Here is a 15,009-nt window from a genome sequence, read left to right on the forward strand (position 1 = left end):
TGGTATTTGGTTTCAGTTTTAGTTTCAGTTTTGGTTACCTTCGTAACTATCAGGATTTTATCATGATTGGGACTTCATATCTTTTGAAGTTTTTTTATTTTTACACATTTTTATTTTAGATTTATTTGAAACCTTATCTCACACATACTTTATTTATTGTTTCTCTGAAAATAGCGAAAACAAGCTTTTGAACCCTTTGTAAAATCTAAAGTAAAATCTCATGCAAACATTCAGTAGAGAATTATTCCAGTGTTGATAGTTCATGTAATGTTCTTTCGATTGAATTATTTGGTTTAAGCGTGTGAATAAAACATTTTAGTAATTACACAGTTCCCTTTATTCATAACAATGAAAATATTTATATGAATATAAATCCTGGGCTGTGACCCAGGATTAAAAAGCATAGTGGACTAAATCACAATGCCAAAAGGTTTATTCTTACAAAATGCTTTTTAGAAAAGCTCACAGCTCTTAAGTGCAAGTTTTTAGTGACTCTAAATAAAATGTTGTTCTACTTCAATGCAAAAGCTTCAGAAGCTTCAGGGCCTTATTTTAAATTCGGGATCTCAGCTCTTCTGATCTTCATAGTCACTGATTTGATTTTGACAATCGTGCCATTTTTGGTCCAGGTGTCCCAGTGGATATGTGGCTGGGTCGAGAGATCTTGGTCCAGCGGTGAGCCATTCAGATTTGCCTTGCCACACTGGTTAAACCACCATCCTGTGTTGTTCTGGTTCACACTGCAGCTCTCAACGGCTTTATTAGCAAAAGTGCAGAATGGAGAACAACCGTCGTTGTCAACGTCAGAGGTACTGAAAGGGGCCGTGTCTTGATTCTGCTCTTGGGAATACCCTCGAAAAGCATCACCTGCAGAAAGAGAAAGTGAAAATGAAAGAGGAAGCGGAAAAGAAAGAGAAACTTTTTTATGTAGTCTGTCAGTAGGTCTCTAGAGTGTGCAACTCATAAATGAATATGTATATGTAGAAATTATTTGAGTTTCCCATGCTAACTGTGAAGCAAAAAAGGCAGTGTTATGGAAATAGTATTTACTATGGGCTGACCTGCGCTACCAGCATATCTGCCGAGGTGAATTGCAAAGAATTTGGTTTCGTCCTCAAGCCAGAAATTGTCGTATGAAGCATAGGCGGTGGTGTCGTCTTGAGAGACCAGAGACACATGCAGCTGGAAGCGTGTGTTTCTCTGATTGACAATATTGAAGATTTTTCTCAAACCCAACCAGTGTTCACCTTCAGAGACACAGATAAACTGACACTAACTCACTCAGAAATTACCAAAACGTTTTATACTATTATTTACCTATCTTCAAACCTGTATGGGTTTCCTTCTGTAGACAGAATTGACTTTGGTGTTACTAGCAACTGTTGTATCAACAGTCTTCAAAATATCTTCTTTCGCGTTCTAAAGAAGAAAGAAACTCATACAGGTTTGGAACAACATGAGGTTGGATTAATGTGAACTATCCCGTTAACTGACTTACTCTACCTGGCAAGTGTCCAAATCCATCCAAGTACTGTGACCACATTCGTTTGAAGTCGGTGAGGCCGTCCGTCCTTCTCTGTATCACTGTCCATCCGCCCTCCATGTAATCCATCTCACAGAACACCTGTTTAAGATGCTTAATTCATCATGTGTAAACCTAAAACCATGTTTGATTTGCTTTTGGATTAAAATAACTGTGGTTGGAAAGTTGTTAACAAAACTAAAAGACGGTACTTTCCTCAAAGGAAACATCTGTGTTTTCTGGCTGAATTATATAAATTCCACTAGGGATTTTTGGAGAAACGACACCTAGAGTCTCTTGGATGTCACTGCAATCTTTACCTGTGGATTAAAAGGGAATTCACTATGAGGATGTATAAGTGATAAATATTTTGACAGCATGTTAATCATCTCACCGTGGGACTCCATGGGTTTTACGGAAAAGTCGCTGTTGCTTCTCTGCACATCTGAACTGAGTGTGTTTACTTTGGCCATGAGCTCGATTATCTAGAAAAAGAAATCAAAGCAATATGTTAAAGAATGCAGAACAGGATATGCGGTTTGGAAATTGTAGAATACCTGACTTGAGAGAAATTCCGAAGCTTTCTGCTGTTCATCAATGAGATCTCTGATCAACTTCCTAGTGTTTCTGGTATATGACACTATGGTATGCTGGAGGTTACCTAAGATTAAAAACAAAACTACATTGTGAGAAGCGCTGTAGGTTTAAGACAGAGGAAATGCAAAGGGTGTGTGAATTACTGAGTTACACATTTCACTGGTATGCACAAAAAAAATGAAACACCTACTGCACAAGGAATGTTTCTCATCACGCATTAGCTTTGCAGTCATTTCACATGGCATAGTGCATTTGTCTGCGTCTGCGTCTCTGTGATAATGCTCTTTTTGGCCGTCCTCAGATTCACCAGTCAATATAGCAGGATCATTGCGATGAGTACTGCTCATATTCTGTTAAGACAAACAAAATCCACCCCACATTATTACATATTCTGAGTTGCATTATACAACAAAAGTTTGAATTATATAATTACAAATTATAGATCATTTGAAAAATATGATTTGACATTATTTATTGGATTTTTTAACATTAAACTAAATATATTTTCCTTAAAAAAGTATCCTTTAACAGTTGTTATACAAGTACCATATGTTATCTTGATTTTTATTTTTATTTTATTTTAATAAGAATGAAATACTAATTCATTATAAAAAATATTGCAAGAATTGAAATTAAGATTTATTAGCATTAATTACAGAAGGGATAGGTTTACAACACTCACCACAGCTGATGATGCTAGAAGATGCAGAAATAAAGTGATCCAGATCATTTTGGTGTATGCAGCAGTCCCACATGTGCAAGTGTGAAGATGTGCACCTTCCTGAGACTGAGACAGCAGTTTTCTTGTGGACTGGACTGCCGCTCTTTGCCTCCCAAAAAAAAAGAAAAGAAGAAAAAAAAAGAAAACCTCCCAAAAAAAAAAAAAAAAAAAAAAGACAAACAGCTGTTCTCACCTCAACAAAAAGTGTCCAGACCAATTCAGTTTCATTCTAAAGTACTTTTGCTTTATTGCACTTCGACAACATCCTGTATTGACTATGAAAACCAGATGCTGAAATGCGACACTTCTGTCTGTTGAGGTGGGAACCAGCGGGACCCATAGCAGCATACGTAAGTGCATTCCTTCCAGAAGCACAGTAAATACTGGACATGACAGAAAAAAACACACTCAGACATATTACCTTCAAAACAGTTGGACTGGTAAAGATGTATTTTTCTTTTTACAAAGACCATTTATTGCATGCCCGAAGCTCATTAGTGCTGTGATCAGGTAGAATATTATTCTAAGCATTATAAATATAAATGCACTGTAGGTTTTTTTGGGCTAAAAGCAAATGCCAAAAGTGTTAATGCAGCCTATATATGTAATTGCTACTGTACTGTTGACTTTTATAAAGACGTTCTTGGTCATGGTCAAAAAGGTTTTGCATTGCACTGCCCTTTAGTGCCATTCAAGGAACACATCTGTTGGCCATTAGACAGTACTGTTGCTTATGCAATATATAGATTGGCTTTATGCAGTAGATTTAGCTTACATTGTGTGTATTTTGTCTACAGCCAAACAAAACTACTTTTATTGCTAAGGTCAAAATATAATGCCTAGTCAAGATCTAATAAAGATTAAACAGAACAAAACATTGCTTATAATAATAATAATAATAATAATAATAATAATAATAATAATAATAATAATAAATTATTCACGAAAAGCACAGCAAGTTCTCAAAGGTTCTCAGATTACTTATTACAATAAAAAAATAATAATAAAGCTATTTCTTATATATAAAGCTTAATTTACTGAATTCAAACTTCTACTAAAGCTCTCCTCCCTCAGGCGTCATTTTGCAGCATGAACGCGACTCTCATTGGTTGGCATGGAAACCAGTGGACAACAGGCAACATGGCGGAAAAGAAACTTTCTTTTGAGCAAGCGTTTACCTTTAATTTGCTTCCTACTAAACGATTTACGTTTCAGCAAGATCCTACGATATCAAGACTCTTGATGAAATGGTAAGAACATGCTCTATAGGTACAACTAAACTAAACTCAAAGTTAAGAGAGATAACGCTGAGGAAGAAGAAACGCATCACATCAAAGACTCATCATATGTCCAGCAATGTATTTCTGTTTAAAATGACATGCGTAGTGCGCTGATTCACGACAATATCATATTACTACAAATGTAAAGATTTGCTAAATTATTCATTTGGAAAATAAACAAATAGGTGTTGTATTTTTTTTTATATTTATCTTACTATATCGTATTATATTTTATTACCTTAATGCCTATGTATGTATGTACTATATTTTTTCTGCACTGAATATTTTATTCCCTTTCAAACATTTTTTTTTAGGAATTGCAGTCATACAGTAAAAATGTTTTTCCTACCAAACATTGGTCAATGTTTTCAATTACCTTTTAGGTCCATGTTGGGTCGAATTACCGTCCAGGCCTTCAACTTTGACCAATCTTTCCAATCTTATAGAAGCAATGACTTTGTTTGGGTAAATATTCACATATTAATTTGAACTTTGATTGTCAAAGCGACATCAAATAATATATATCAACTTTTTTTTCTTTTTGTTCAGAACTTCTTTCAAGATCCATGTGTGAAGAGCAATTTAAAGACACTTGATACCTCTGGATCATGGACACTGCTGGGTTTGTTGATACATCTGATAATAAGGCATATTGCTATGTTTTTATTATTTCACTATGTTTTATATCTCATCTCCTTTTATAAAGGCTAATAATGACTTTTTACACATTCAAAGGTAAAGACATCACACATGCAAATGCTGAAGTTGTTCCATGCACAGAAGTATCAGTGGATATATTTGATCCACTTTACTCAAATGGAGTTTTGCGTCCATCTGGCCACATTGTCAAATGTTACCATGAAATATACTCAGACTTTGATGAGTTAAGGAGGGTATGGATAGTTTTTTTGCCACTGATGATCTCAAACACACCTGAAATGGTTTAAAATGTTGAATCTCTCTTGTTTGGCATGCTTTCTAACAGCTTTTGCTTGAAGAAGATTCTGACAATTATCATGTAATCAGTCTACATGATCGTCAGGAGTTTTTGTTCAGGCTATTTAAGCATATGGTCTTAGGTGGTGAACTTTGCCAATATGAGGATGCCATCAGTCCCTACATTGAGACAGCAAAAGTGATGTACAAAGACTTGGTCAGGTGAGAATTTTATAGACGTTATGTTCCATTTTCATACTTCACATGAGTATGGGACCAAAAGAAGTGAACTTCAATACACATAAATGTTTAAAGGAGTATTTATCTTCTTTTTGTCTAACATAAGGCCTCTTGTAATATTTCACCATGATATCTGATCAAATGTATGTATGTCATATGATAAATGTTACAACTTCTTTTATGTCTTTTAAAGTGTTCAGAAGGATCCAGATACAAAAGAGATCCGTGTGGTCACAACAATCTTGAAAGTTTCTGCTTATGTATGTAGCCCAACTTTTTTTTTTTTTGCACCATTATCCTTAAACATGCAGTCAGTATTCATTACTTATTAATTATATGTTGTATTACTGTTTTTGTTTTTTAGGATCACAGTGGATTATGCTACCCATCTGCAACAGAAAATGAGCAGACATTTGCTTACCTCTGCATTGATCCATTTAAAAGGCATGTGTATGTACTGTACCATTCATTTGGTATAGGAGACTTTTAATTGATCAGTTACTCAAGTGATAGTAGAATTAAATGAATAGTTTGTCAAACTTCCAAAAATAAGAACATAAGCATCTATAAGAATATTTCTGTAAATAAATGTTGAATGCTGTTTTAAGAGATTGGCATTTATGTTTTTTATACATATATACATACATACATACACGTGCATACATACACAACCTTGATGACACCCACTTCTACCGGCCAGGCCCCCCGGGCCAAGAGGTTGATCCACTGAGCCAGAACTTGCCAGGTGTCTCCATGCACACAGGTGATCAGGATGTTTGTTTTTCCGAGCACGTTGCCAGGATGTGCCTGAGTTCAGGGACCAAATGCCCCACAAGGATAGCAATACCAGTAATATTAACTGAACATTAATATTAATTAAACAGAATACGATTCTGTTTCTGATACAAAATACTGACCTCGCGGGGACTTTGTTGGTCTCTATGAGGAAATAAGCTTATTAATAAAAGAATGTTTTGAAAATCTTAAAATAGATTATACATGACAATAAATGTTTATATTAAAGGGTTTTTTATTTTTGTGTTTTATGTGTGTGTGCGCGCGCAATTATATATGTATACAAAGGAAAAAACTTTACAGATTTGCTCATATTTTGAAGCATTAAGAAAGTTTTTTGCAAGAATGTTATTTTTCTCTAAAACTATACAGTAAAATGACTTGAAAATAAATATATTGATAGTCGGGATCACTTTGAACAATAATTGAATTAATATTCTCACATTAATATTTCAAAATATGAGCAAATCTGTAAAGGAAAGCTTTTTCCTTTGTATACATATATAATCACACATACACACAAAAACTTTAACGTTTATTGCCATGTATAAATTATTTATAATAATTAATATACATATTGCATATACACAATAAAATAAAAATAAAATAAGCAAACCGTAAATGCGCACCAAAAAAGCAGTAAATCACCGTCTCTAGGGGGCGGAGTAAAGCAGGAAATTCTTTGGAAAGTCCCACAAATTCCGAGCTCGACGTTATACCGAGTCATTGCAAGAAATGGTTACTAAGAACTACTGACCACTGACTCGAGCTAGACTACCAACATCAACTCCGGTAAGTAATTAAAACAGACATGTCAACTAAGACTGCACAAGATATTAGTGAATATATCACAATAAATTGTAACCATTACAGACCAAACAATACGTATTACTGTAAGGATAAATTAATAAACGGTTTGTTCTTAATTTAATATTGTTTATGAAGTGATCCTCCTTAAACTTCTTGGTGATTATTAACATTTTAAAGCAATGCCTGGTTGGGAATAAAAATGATTAGTAATTGTCTCTAATTGGTCTGTTTAGCTAAGCTAAGTTTTTTTATTTATTTAATTAAAACAGTAAATTTAATACATTTAATGAAAATAACAAGATACAATTAGGAAAAGTAAGTTATAAGTCTAATAAAAATCAGCAATTTATCTTTGCATGGCACAGAAGAGGTGGCATTAATGCATTTCATGGTAACAATGTTATGAGATTATTGTTTTAGATAAAACGTTTTTATAAAGAAATGTTAAACGATTAAAATGACTCAATTCATACATATTGTTTAAACTATTTATAAAAATACAACTGAAACTCCACTACAGGTGGCAGGAAGTCACTCTCTTTGTCACTGAATCATTTATTCAACCCTTACATTTAAATGGCTGATTTTTTTTCCGGAACGAACAAGTGACTTTCTTCATGAATATGACTCATTGAATCGCTGACTCACTAGATTTGTTAAAAAAAATGCAGATTCATTCATAAATGCAGCACAGCTGTGTTTGCTTGGTTGTTTGAAACTAGGGCCTATTTTCATTGATGAAATAGAGCGCAATCAAACAGTGTTCCTAAAATGACAATTAAGCAATTAAAGTAATTTAAAATAACTTTTGTATAAAATCATAAATGTATAAAACTGTCTTATAAATTAAGTTTCACATTTGCAAACCCCCTTTATAGTCATTATAAAGCTACTAAACCTTTTGACTGCACCATGAATATATAATTTGCATCGTCTCTGCATTTAGTTTGTAATAATGAATGATAAAACGTTCAAAACAATATCTGGATCTTTGAATCAATTTTGGGCATGCACATTTCCTGAGCAAGCTTTCTGGAGAAGAAAAAAGCATGCATGTATGAATTTGGAGAAACTGAAGATCTCTTGATACGAGACAAGATAACATTCAGCACAAGTGACCATGGGCTTTTTGAACGGCTGCTGTCCATACCCAATATTGATATATGCAGAGCTGAATAAATCACAGAGGCACAAGTTGCAGCAATGGCAGCATCATCAGAAGAGAAGCTCAATTTGTGCACAAGTGCATTTTAAGCAAAAGATCAAGAACTCCTGCAGCAAACATGCAAATAAATTCCTGCAAACAAGCAGAAGACACCAGGAGGCACCAGCATCAAACCAGGAAGTCTTGTTATACTACATATGAAGGCTAGAAACAAAACAACTGACATGTTGTTCTTTGTGATCACAGCATCGGATATAGCCCTGCTGAGGAGAAAGGCATGCGTGGAGTTGGACCACATCAGAAAAGTGGAGACACTTATACCATCGCCACCGAGCTCCTTAGCATCACTATGCATATCTACAATATGTTCCACCTGTCATACATATCTGCACAAAGATCTCATATGCAGTCCTTGAGAATTTCAACCTGAGTGAAGAGAAAATCATCTACACAGTGAATAGGCGAATTGCTTAGTGGTAACGTCATGCACATGATCCAATGAGCTACGCACTGGCTGTTACATGAGCAAGGACGGCAAGACAGAAAGAAGAAGGTCGCATTGTCCGATCAGGCAGAGTCTCTCTGGAAATAAGAAGGATCCACTGATCTTCCATCAGGTTCTAGAGGGGCCATGGCAGAAGACAGCTGCTGACATTTTTAACTTTCAAGGATGTCCACCTGTGTGAGTTGAGTATATACAAGAAGTAAAAAGAAGTCCATGTGCGAAGTCGGTTGTGCATGTACACCAATAATACATTTAGGCTGCTAATAAATGATTGCTTTTGTCTTTATTTCCTAATGCGCTTTTATGTCTGTTATTGTTCATTAAAACCTTCCGTCAGAGGAGTACCCAGATTGTTCGACCTCCAAACTCACTTTATTTTAAGGACAGAATCTTGTGTTCTCATCCTAATTTTCATGTCATGTCTTTGTCCTGAGACAGCCTTAATGATTCACAGAGCGGGGTGTCTTTAATTCACTCTCATAAAAGCAGTTTAGCCCAAAATTAAAACTTTGTTGAATATTTAAACTATTGGTTAAACTGTGTGATTGACACGGGACCGGAAAATGTAACTTTCGGTGTTTTTTGAAACGAAACAAAGACCGTTTCTCAAGTGGAAGACTGCATCCACCAGAGGTCGCATTTGTAGGCTGCATGCATCATAATATCTCATTTTAGAATATTAACAGTCATACATTTGATCATTATTCTCAAATAAGAGTACATTGTTGTGTTACGCTTATGCCTCGCGAATATAGTGCTCAGGTAATTAAAAATAAACCAGGCTTGATGACGAATGCAGCCTGCAAATGCCTTCCGAGAAATGAAAAAATATCCCCCTCCCTCTCACACTTCCTCCCACCCTCTCTCTTTCGTCGTCCCTGTTTCTAAACATAAAAGTATGATATAAAACATGAGCACCGCCATAAAAAGGACAGTCCTGATATGGCATCTAAGAATTAAACTAACATATAATCATGACATCTCTAGCATTTTAAAGGCGTTAGCATGACGTCATTTCCGCTTCTCGCCCGCGCAACAGAAGAAAGGACATTTTGTTCTGAGAAAAAAATATATACGTTTTTTCCCCTCTCGGTGAGTCAGTCTTTTTAACGCTTTATTGAACAAAATCAATATTTGTTACATCTGCTGTGTATGAATCGTTTCTGGTCTTTAAACAGTATATAACCAGTTTATCTGTTATTAGAAGTCTTCAGTGAAATGGCAGCGTCACGGAAAGAGACGACCTACACAGCTGTTATTGATTCATAGGTCATGTCGTGTGGAGTTATTTCCGTCTGATTCGAATTCATCAAAGAACACGCATTTAAAAGAGAGGGTTGAAAAGGGTAGATAAACTCGTGGCGATTGCAGAAATGTGTCAGATGTTTGTTTTTCTTTTTACTGATATGATTCACACGGCTGTTTTAACTCCGTGTTTTGAGTTAATTGAGTGCAAAAAACGAAACTCTAGAGGATCTCCCTCTATTTTGTTGTAATTCAGCTGGCTGTAAAGACTGAACAACGGAAGACCTTTTTCTTCGTCTCTCAACGGAGGGCGCTATACCGTAGAGTGATTATTTGAATTTAAATACTTCGTGTTAAATAATGAAATAGCAATCTAATAAAATGTGTTTTTATCATTCTGGGGACAAATCCCTGCTATGTGCTTTTTAAAATTACTTTCACAGTTTTCAGGTTATATTGTTGGCTCGGAAAATATGTAATTGTGCATATACCCAGTAGCCGCCGCTGTTTCCCTAATGGCCTTAACCACAGCTCAAGAATAGATTAACTTTAGTGGACTTATTGTGTGTATGCTTGAAATAAATATGAATAGATGATCAGTTTGAACTGAGGCAATACAAGAGCCACAACACGGTATTTAAAGTTTGAATTTATTAAAAAAATTATACAGTTTAAAGTTACATTTTTTTTCCATGTAATCTGTATTACAAGAAATTATAATACTGTGTTATGTTCATCATTTCACTTTGTTGATATTTAAATAATGTGCAAGCGTGTCTTGATTTTTTTTTTTTTTTTTTTTTTTTTTTTTTTTTTTTTTTTTTATAAACAACCTGTTCTGGTTTTTCAGTTATATGAGGAATGTGACATCTCATCTGTATTGAAAAAAAAAAAAAAAAAAAACACGCACACCAGCTGAGCATCAAAGCAAAAATAGTGAAAATCTCAAACTGAAAAATCTTAATGATCAGTAAAATCCCTGTTCCAAAGTGAACCTTAGGCTATTGTGGCCTTCCTCAGAGTCCACAATTTAATAATGTAATGCTACTTTTACAGTCAGGTCTGCCGTTGCGCTCGTCTCGTGTGCACTTGCTTGTATAGAGCTGGTCCAGTATTCCACGACCAGGACGAAAACCGCATTGTTTCTCCTGGATCCGAGGTTTGAGTGTCTCTCCTCTCCAGTACCCTCCCTCTCCTCTCTGAATTCTCCTCTCCAGTACCCTGGCATAAACTTTCCCAGGGAGGCTGAGGAGTGTGATTTCCCCCTATAGTTGGAGCACACCCTCCAGTCCCCCTTCTTGAAGAGAGGAACCACCACCCTGGTCTGCCAGTCCAAGGGCACTGTCCCCCACCTCCATGCATGCTGCCGAGGTGTGTCCTCCAAGTCAGCCCCACAACATCCAGAGGCCTTGGGAACCTTGGTTCACACGTTATGGACAAACCGTGACTAGCACAGTCCAACAACAGAACACCACTCTGGTTCAAATGAGGGGGGCCGTTCCTCCCAATCACGCCCCTCTGGGTGTCACCCACGTGAGCGTTGAAGTCCCCCAGCAGAACGACAGAGTCCCCGGTCGGAGCACTTTCCAACACCCCTTCCAGAGTTCCCAAAAAGTGCACATAAATAGTTCCATTTATGACAAAGACACCTGCCTTTTCACATCACAATAAGAAAAGAATAGATGATCGTAGCTTCACTTTAAGGCTATAACTTATTACATTTACATTCATTATTTGTAGACTGCTTTTGAAAACTGTAGAAAGTCAACTGTAGGCTTCATGTATTTCATGCTGGGAAAAGGAAGAAATTAATTTAGACCTGTTAATAATTGTGAATTTCTGTGTTATTTTCAGGTTCCTGCATCATAGGGGGAAAGAGTTCAGACCTTCTACCTCAACCTTTAATCTGTTCAAGAGATCATTTAATTTTTTTAATAAGATTATGCTTTCTGTCATGGACGACTAGACACCCTTCATGGGGTGTCCAGCAGAGAGAAAGGCTTGAATGGGCACACCCTGTGGTCACATTTTTAATGCTTTTATGTTGGATTTCATATTGATTTCATGTTAGTGCCTATAGAAACCACCATTTGCTATTTAAAAATGTGTTTTGTTCAGTGTAGCTGTAGTGTAGTTCTTAGTGATCCAGGGTGAGCTTTTTAGAAGAAAACACTTGTTTTATGCATCACATGATGTTCATGTTGTCATGCCATCATGTTGTTTACACAACAAGGACCATCAAAGAAGGGTTTCTTCACAGAACTGGTGAATGTTGTAAGGTTTTGGTTTTTTTTTTTTACGCAAAAGGTATACTCCATCCTCTGAACACACACAGGGTATTCAAGCCTTTCTCTCTGCTGGACATCCCTTTCCTAAACTTTTTTTTGAAATGGAAATTATACAAAATAGTGCTTTTCTGAGGGGTTTGTGTCGCAATAGTGCTCCTGCAGATTTACAGTACGATCATTCGTCAGAACTCTTTCGTATATCCACATATGCTAAGTTCCCCACCACTGCAGCGGTGACAGAGAGGAGTCTCGCTCGAGCGGGTTTTTACTACACTGGAGTAGGTGACCGTGTCCAGTGTTTCCGCTGCAATGTGACCGCTGACAACTGGCAGTCCGGCGACTGTCCTGCCGAGCGCCACAAACAGCTGTCTCCCAACTGCAGCTTCATCCAGAGTTTACCTGCCACCGCAAACCTCCTGTCGTCTTCGCACTCAGCCTTTTCCCCACTTCGTAATGTAGCCATCCTGCAGCTGTCCGCCCCTGCAACCACAGGAGTGTCGACTACTGCGGCATCATCTTCAGGCCAAACAGAGGAGCAGGTGGGTTACCTAAACATGGGATTCAGTAACCTGGCACCATCCAGTCCTATTTCCTCGCGTGGAGTAGAGGATATGTCTCACCAGAGACCTCCGGCTTGTCACAATCCCAGTATGCGTCGAGAACAAGAGCGCCTTGACACATTTCAGAATTGGACCCTTGCTACAGTAACTCCAGCTGAGCTGGCCAAGGCTGGTTTCTACTACCTTGGCCAGGGTGACAGGGTGGCTTGCTTCAGTTGTGGCGGCCAGCTTAGTAATTGGGAACCAGGAGACAGGGCAGTATCTGAGCACCAGAGGCATTACCCCAACTGCCGCTTTGTTCGAGGTGACCGTGCAGATAACGTGCCGTTATCTAGTGGAGGCCTGTCCAATGTATCCAACTCTGCAATGCAACAGTGTGAAGAACGACTGCTCACGTTTGTGAACTGGCCCTCGAGAATACCTGTTCGACCAGACCAATTGGCTAAAGCTGGGTTTTACTATGTTGGTAAGAGTCTTGATGAAATTACAAGTCATTCAAGGTATAACATTTGTTCTTAGATCCTCATGCTTGGGTATTGAGTATTTCTTTCTGATTGTTTTGGTAGGTCGAAACGATGATGTGAAGTGCTTTTGTTGTGATGGTGGACTCCGATGTTGGGAATCTGGCGACGATCCATGGGTAGAACACGCTAAGTGGTTTCCGAGGTAAATAAAAGTGGCATCATTTTCTGTCATGTGATGACATTATGTGAATATTAATTATGCATGCATGTTCTTCTAGATGTGAATACCTGTTGCAAGAAAAGGGCCAAGAATTTGTTCATCAGATTCAAGCAAGATTTCCAAGACTATTTGAACAGGTATGTTAAAAATACTGGTGTCATTTGTTAATCAAACATTACAGTGCATACAGATGGGTATCTTACCTAGTTTACATGTTTCACAGCTTTTGACTAATGGAGACAGCAACTCAAGAGAATTTGTTGATCCACCTGGTACGTTTTCTATAGAGTTGACCTTTGTAATGCTAATTTCCTTTTACAATTAGTATTTGTATATAATAATTTTAGTCAAGTTTACTCTGACTAAAATAGATTAAATATGTTAAACTATGTGCAGTTGTCCACTTGGGTCCTGGAGAAGATCGTTCAGAAGATGCAGTGATGATGAACAATCCAGTAGTGAAGTCCGCATTAGAGATGGGATTTGAACGTACCCTGGTGAAGCAAACAGTCCAGAGCAAAATTCTTACAAGTGGAGAGAATTACAAAACCGTACAAGAATTGGTTTCTGATTTACTAAGTGCAGAAGATGAGAAGAGAGAAGAGGAGCGAGAGCTTCTTGCTGAGGAGATGGCATCAGGTATTTCTACAAAATGTATTTTTTACCAACTGTCTAAAGATTGAAGAGTTTGACTCAACTGAATCGAACACTCATTTTTTTCTTTACAGATGGTTTTACTTTCCTTAAGAAACATCATGCTGCTTTGACACAGCGTCTAAAAAGTGTCCAGAGCTTAATGGATCATCTTCTGGAGGAGAATGTCATCTCACAGAAGGAGTATGACACTATTCGTAATTGCACTTCAGTCAAGCAGCAGACAGGGCAGCTCATTGATTTAGTCCTGTCGAAAGGAAATGCTGCAGCAGAGGTTTTCCGCAACTGGATTAAGAAGAATGACGTGTACCTGCTCAGAGAATTGATGGGTATGTAATAAATAAATCAGATATGAGAGAAAATTTCAGTGTTACGTGTTGTTAGTCTGTGTCAGTGTGGATCTGCACGGCCAGTAGCTAGGAACACTTGAATAACTTAAAAAAGGTGATGCCTTTTGTAAAGATCCTAAAATGAGCAGGGACAAATCCACAACAAACAGAATCACTACATAATATTGACAACCAATTTTTATTTTTTGTTCTTACTGCAATTTCAGCCCAGACAAATGAAGCTGCATCACCGAGTCAAGATCTTTCAGGTATATTCAAACATCAGAAAAGGTTTTGTTTTGATTTTGCCCCTTTTTATCTCTAGCCATCACACTAAGGGAATCAGTTAGATCCCACTCTGAAACAGAGAGGTTTTATAAAGTGATTGACTCTTTCCATCATGTTCACAGATTTGCCTATGGAGGAACAACTGAGGAGACTTCAAGAGGAGCGCACATGCAAAGTTTGCATGGACAAGGAGGTCAACATTGTCTTCATACCTTGTGGTCACTTAGTGGTGTGCAAAGAGTGTGCGCCTTCTTTACGCAAGTGCCCCATATGTAGAGGATTGGTAAAAGGCACTGTCCGTACTTTCCTATCATAAAAAAACCTACTAAACTAATAACAATTCGTATGTTTGTCTAATTAAAACAAATAAAAAAAATTTAACTCCGCAAA

General features: G+C 37.1%; 3 protein-coding genes across 9 annotated transcripts; 2 read left to right on the forward strand and 1 right to left on the reverse strand.

Annotated features, from left to right (window-relative positions):
- Positions 1–415: 415 nt before the first annotated feature.
- Positions 416–3,146, reverse strand: angptl5 (angiopoietin-like 5). 2 transcript variants are annotated; one of them, XM_043221757.1, is made up of 8 exons: positions 2,802–3,146; positions 2,310–2,469; positions 2,080–2,183; positions 1,917–2,007; positions 1,739–1,836; positions 1,504–1,624; positions 1,062–1,247; positions 416–867 (listed from the first exon to the last, which is right to left on the reverse strand). In XM_043221757.1, exons 1-8 carry the CDS (start codon positions 2,847–2,849, stop codon positions 548–550), a joined length of 1,128 nt encoding a protein of 375 aa, XP_043077692.1. In that variant the 5' UTR covers positions 2,850–3,146; the 3' UTR covers positions 416–547. The 2 variants fall into 2 exon arrangements, with proteins under 2 accessions (XP_043077692.1, XP_043077690.1); XM_043221755.1 differs by having other exon boundaries at positions 1,739–1,842; positions 2,802–3,144.
- Positions 3,147–3,788: 642 nt separating this feature from the next.
- Positions 3,789–6,077, forward strand: cfap300 (cilia and flagella associated protein 300). The gene is made up of 7 exons (XM_043221758.1): positions 3,789–4,090; positions 4,504–4,585; positions 4,670–4,742; positions 4,856–5,013; positions 5,106–5,278; positions 5,490–5,556; positions 5,661–6,077. The coding sequence occupies exons 1-7, from the start codon at positions 3,930–3,932 to the stop codon at positions 5,784–5,786; spliced, it is 840 nt and encodes a 279-aa protein (XP_043077693.1). The 5' UTR covers positions 3,789–3,929; the 3' UTR covers positions 5,787–6,077.
- Positions 6,078–6,755: 678 nt separating this feature from the next.
- On the forward strand, positions 6,756–15,005 carry birc2 (baculoviral IAP repeat containing 2). 6 transcript variants are annotated; one of them, XM_043220817.1, is made up of 11 exons: positions 6,792–6,883; positions 8,313–8,748; positions 11,671–11,761; positions 12,167–13,130; positions 13,231–13,330; positions 13,407–13,485; positions 13,572–13,620; positions 13,745–13,987; positions 14,077–14,331; positions 14,559–14,600; positions 14,742–15,005. In XM_043220817.1, the coding sequence occupies exons 2-11, from the start codon at positions 8,588–8,590 to the stop codon at positions 14,933–14,935; spliced, it is 2,178 nt and encodes a 725-aa protein (XP_043076752.1). In that variant the 5' UTR covers positions 6,792–6,883; positions 8,313–8,587; the 3' UTR covers positions 14,936–15,005. The 6 variants fall into 6 exon arrangements, with proteins under 6 accessions (XP_043076758.1, XP_043076756.1, XP_043076753.1 ...); XM_043220823.1 differs by lacking the exon at positions 8,313–8,748 and having other exon boundaries at positions 6,756–6,883; XM_043220818.1 differs by lacking the exon at positions 14,559–14,600 and having other exon boundaries at positions 6,790–6,883.
- The last annotated feature ends 4 nt before the right edge of the window (positions 15,006–15,009 follow it).

The sequence above is a fragment of the Puntigrus tetrazona genome, chromosome 21 (assembly GCF_018831695.1).
Source record: "Puntigrus tetrazona isolate hp1 chromosome 21, ASM1883169v1, whole genome shotgun sequence".
In the NCBI taxonomy this organism is placed as follows: domain Eukaryota; kingdom Metazoa; phylum Chordata; class Actinopteri; order Cypriniformes; family Cyprinidae; genus Puntigrus; species Puntigrus tetrazona.

What these genes read in the sequence shown, in the direction of transcription:
- angptl5 (XM_043221755.1), bottom strand. Translation starts at nt 2,849, where the DNA reads ATGATCTGGATCACTTTATTTCTGCATCTTCTAGCATCATCAGCTGTG. An exon ending in TGAGAAACATTCCTTGTGCA is followed by an intron (nt 2,184 to 2,309) that starts GTAGGTGTTTCA and finishes TTTTAATCTTAG; the next exon opens with GTAACCTCCAGCATACCATA. An exon ending in AAAACCCATGGAGTCCCACG is followed by an intron (nt 1,843 to 1,916) that starts GTGAGATGATTA and finishes TTTAATCCACAG; the next exon opens with GTAAAGATTGCAGTGACATC.
- cfap300 (XM_043221758.1), top strand. Translation starts at nt 3,930, where the DNA reads ATGAACGCGACTCTCATTGGTTGGCATGGAAACCAGTGGACAACAGGC. An exon ending in TGGATCATGGACACTGCTGG is followed by an intron (nt 4,743 to 4,855) that starts GTTTGTTGATAC and finishes ACACATTCAAAG; the next exon opens with GTAAAGACATCACACATGCA. An exon ending in ATGTACAAAGACTTGGTCAG is followed by an intron (nt 5,279 to 5,489) that starts GTGAGAATTTTA and finishes TGTCTTTTAAAG; the next exon opens with TGTTCAGAAGGATCCAGATA.
- birc2 (XM_043220817.1), top strand. Translation starts at nt 8,588, where the DNA reads ATGAGCAAGGACGGCAAGACAGAAAGAAGAAGGTCGCATTGTCCGATC. An exon ending in AGCTGGGTTTTACTATGTTG is followed by an intron (nt 13,131 to 13,230) that starts GTAAGAGTCTTG and finishes TTGTTTTGGTAG; the next exon opens with GTCGAAACGATGATGTGAAG. An exon ending in AGAATTTGTTGATCCACCTG is followed by an intron (nt 13,621 to 13,744) that starts GTACGTTTTCTA and finishes AACTATGTGCAG; the next exon opens with TTGTCCACTTGGGTCCTGGA.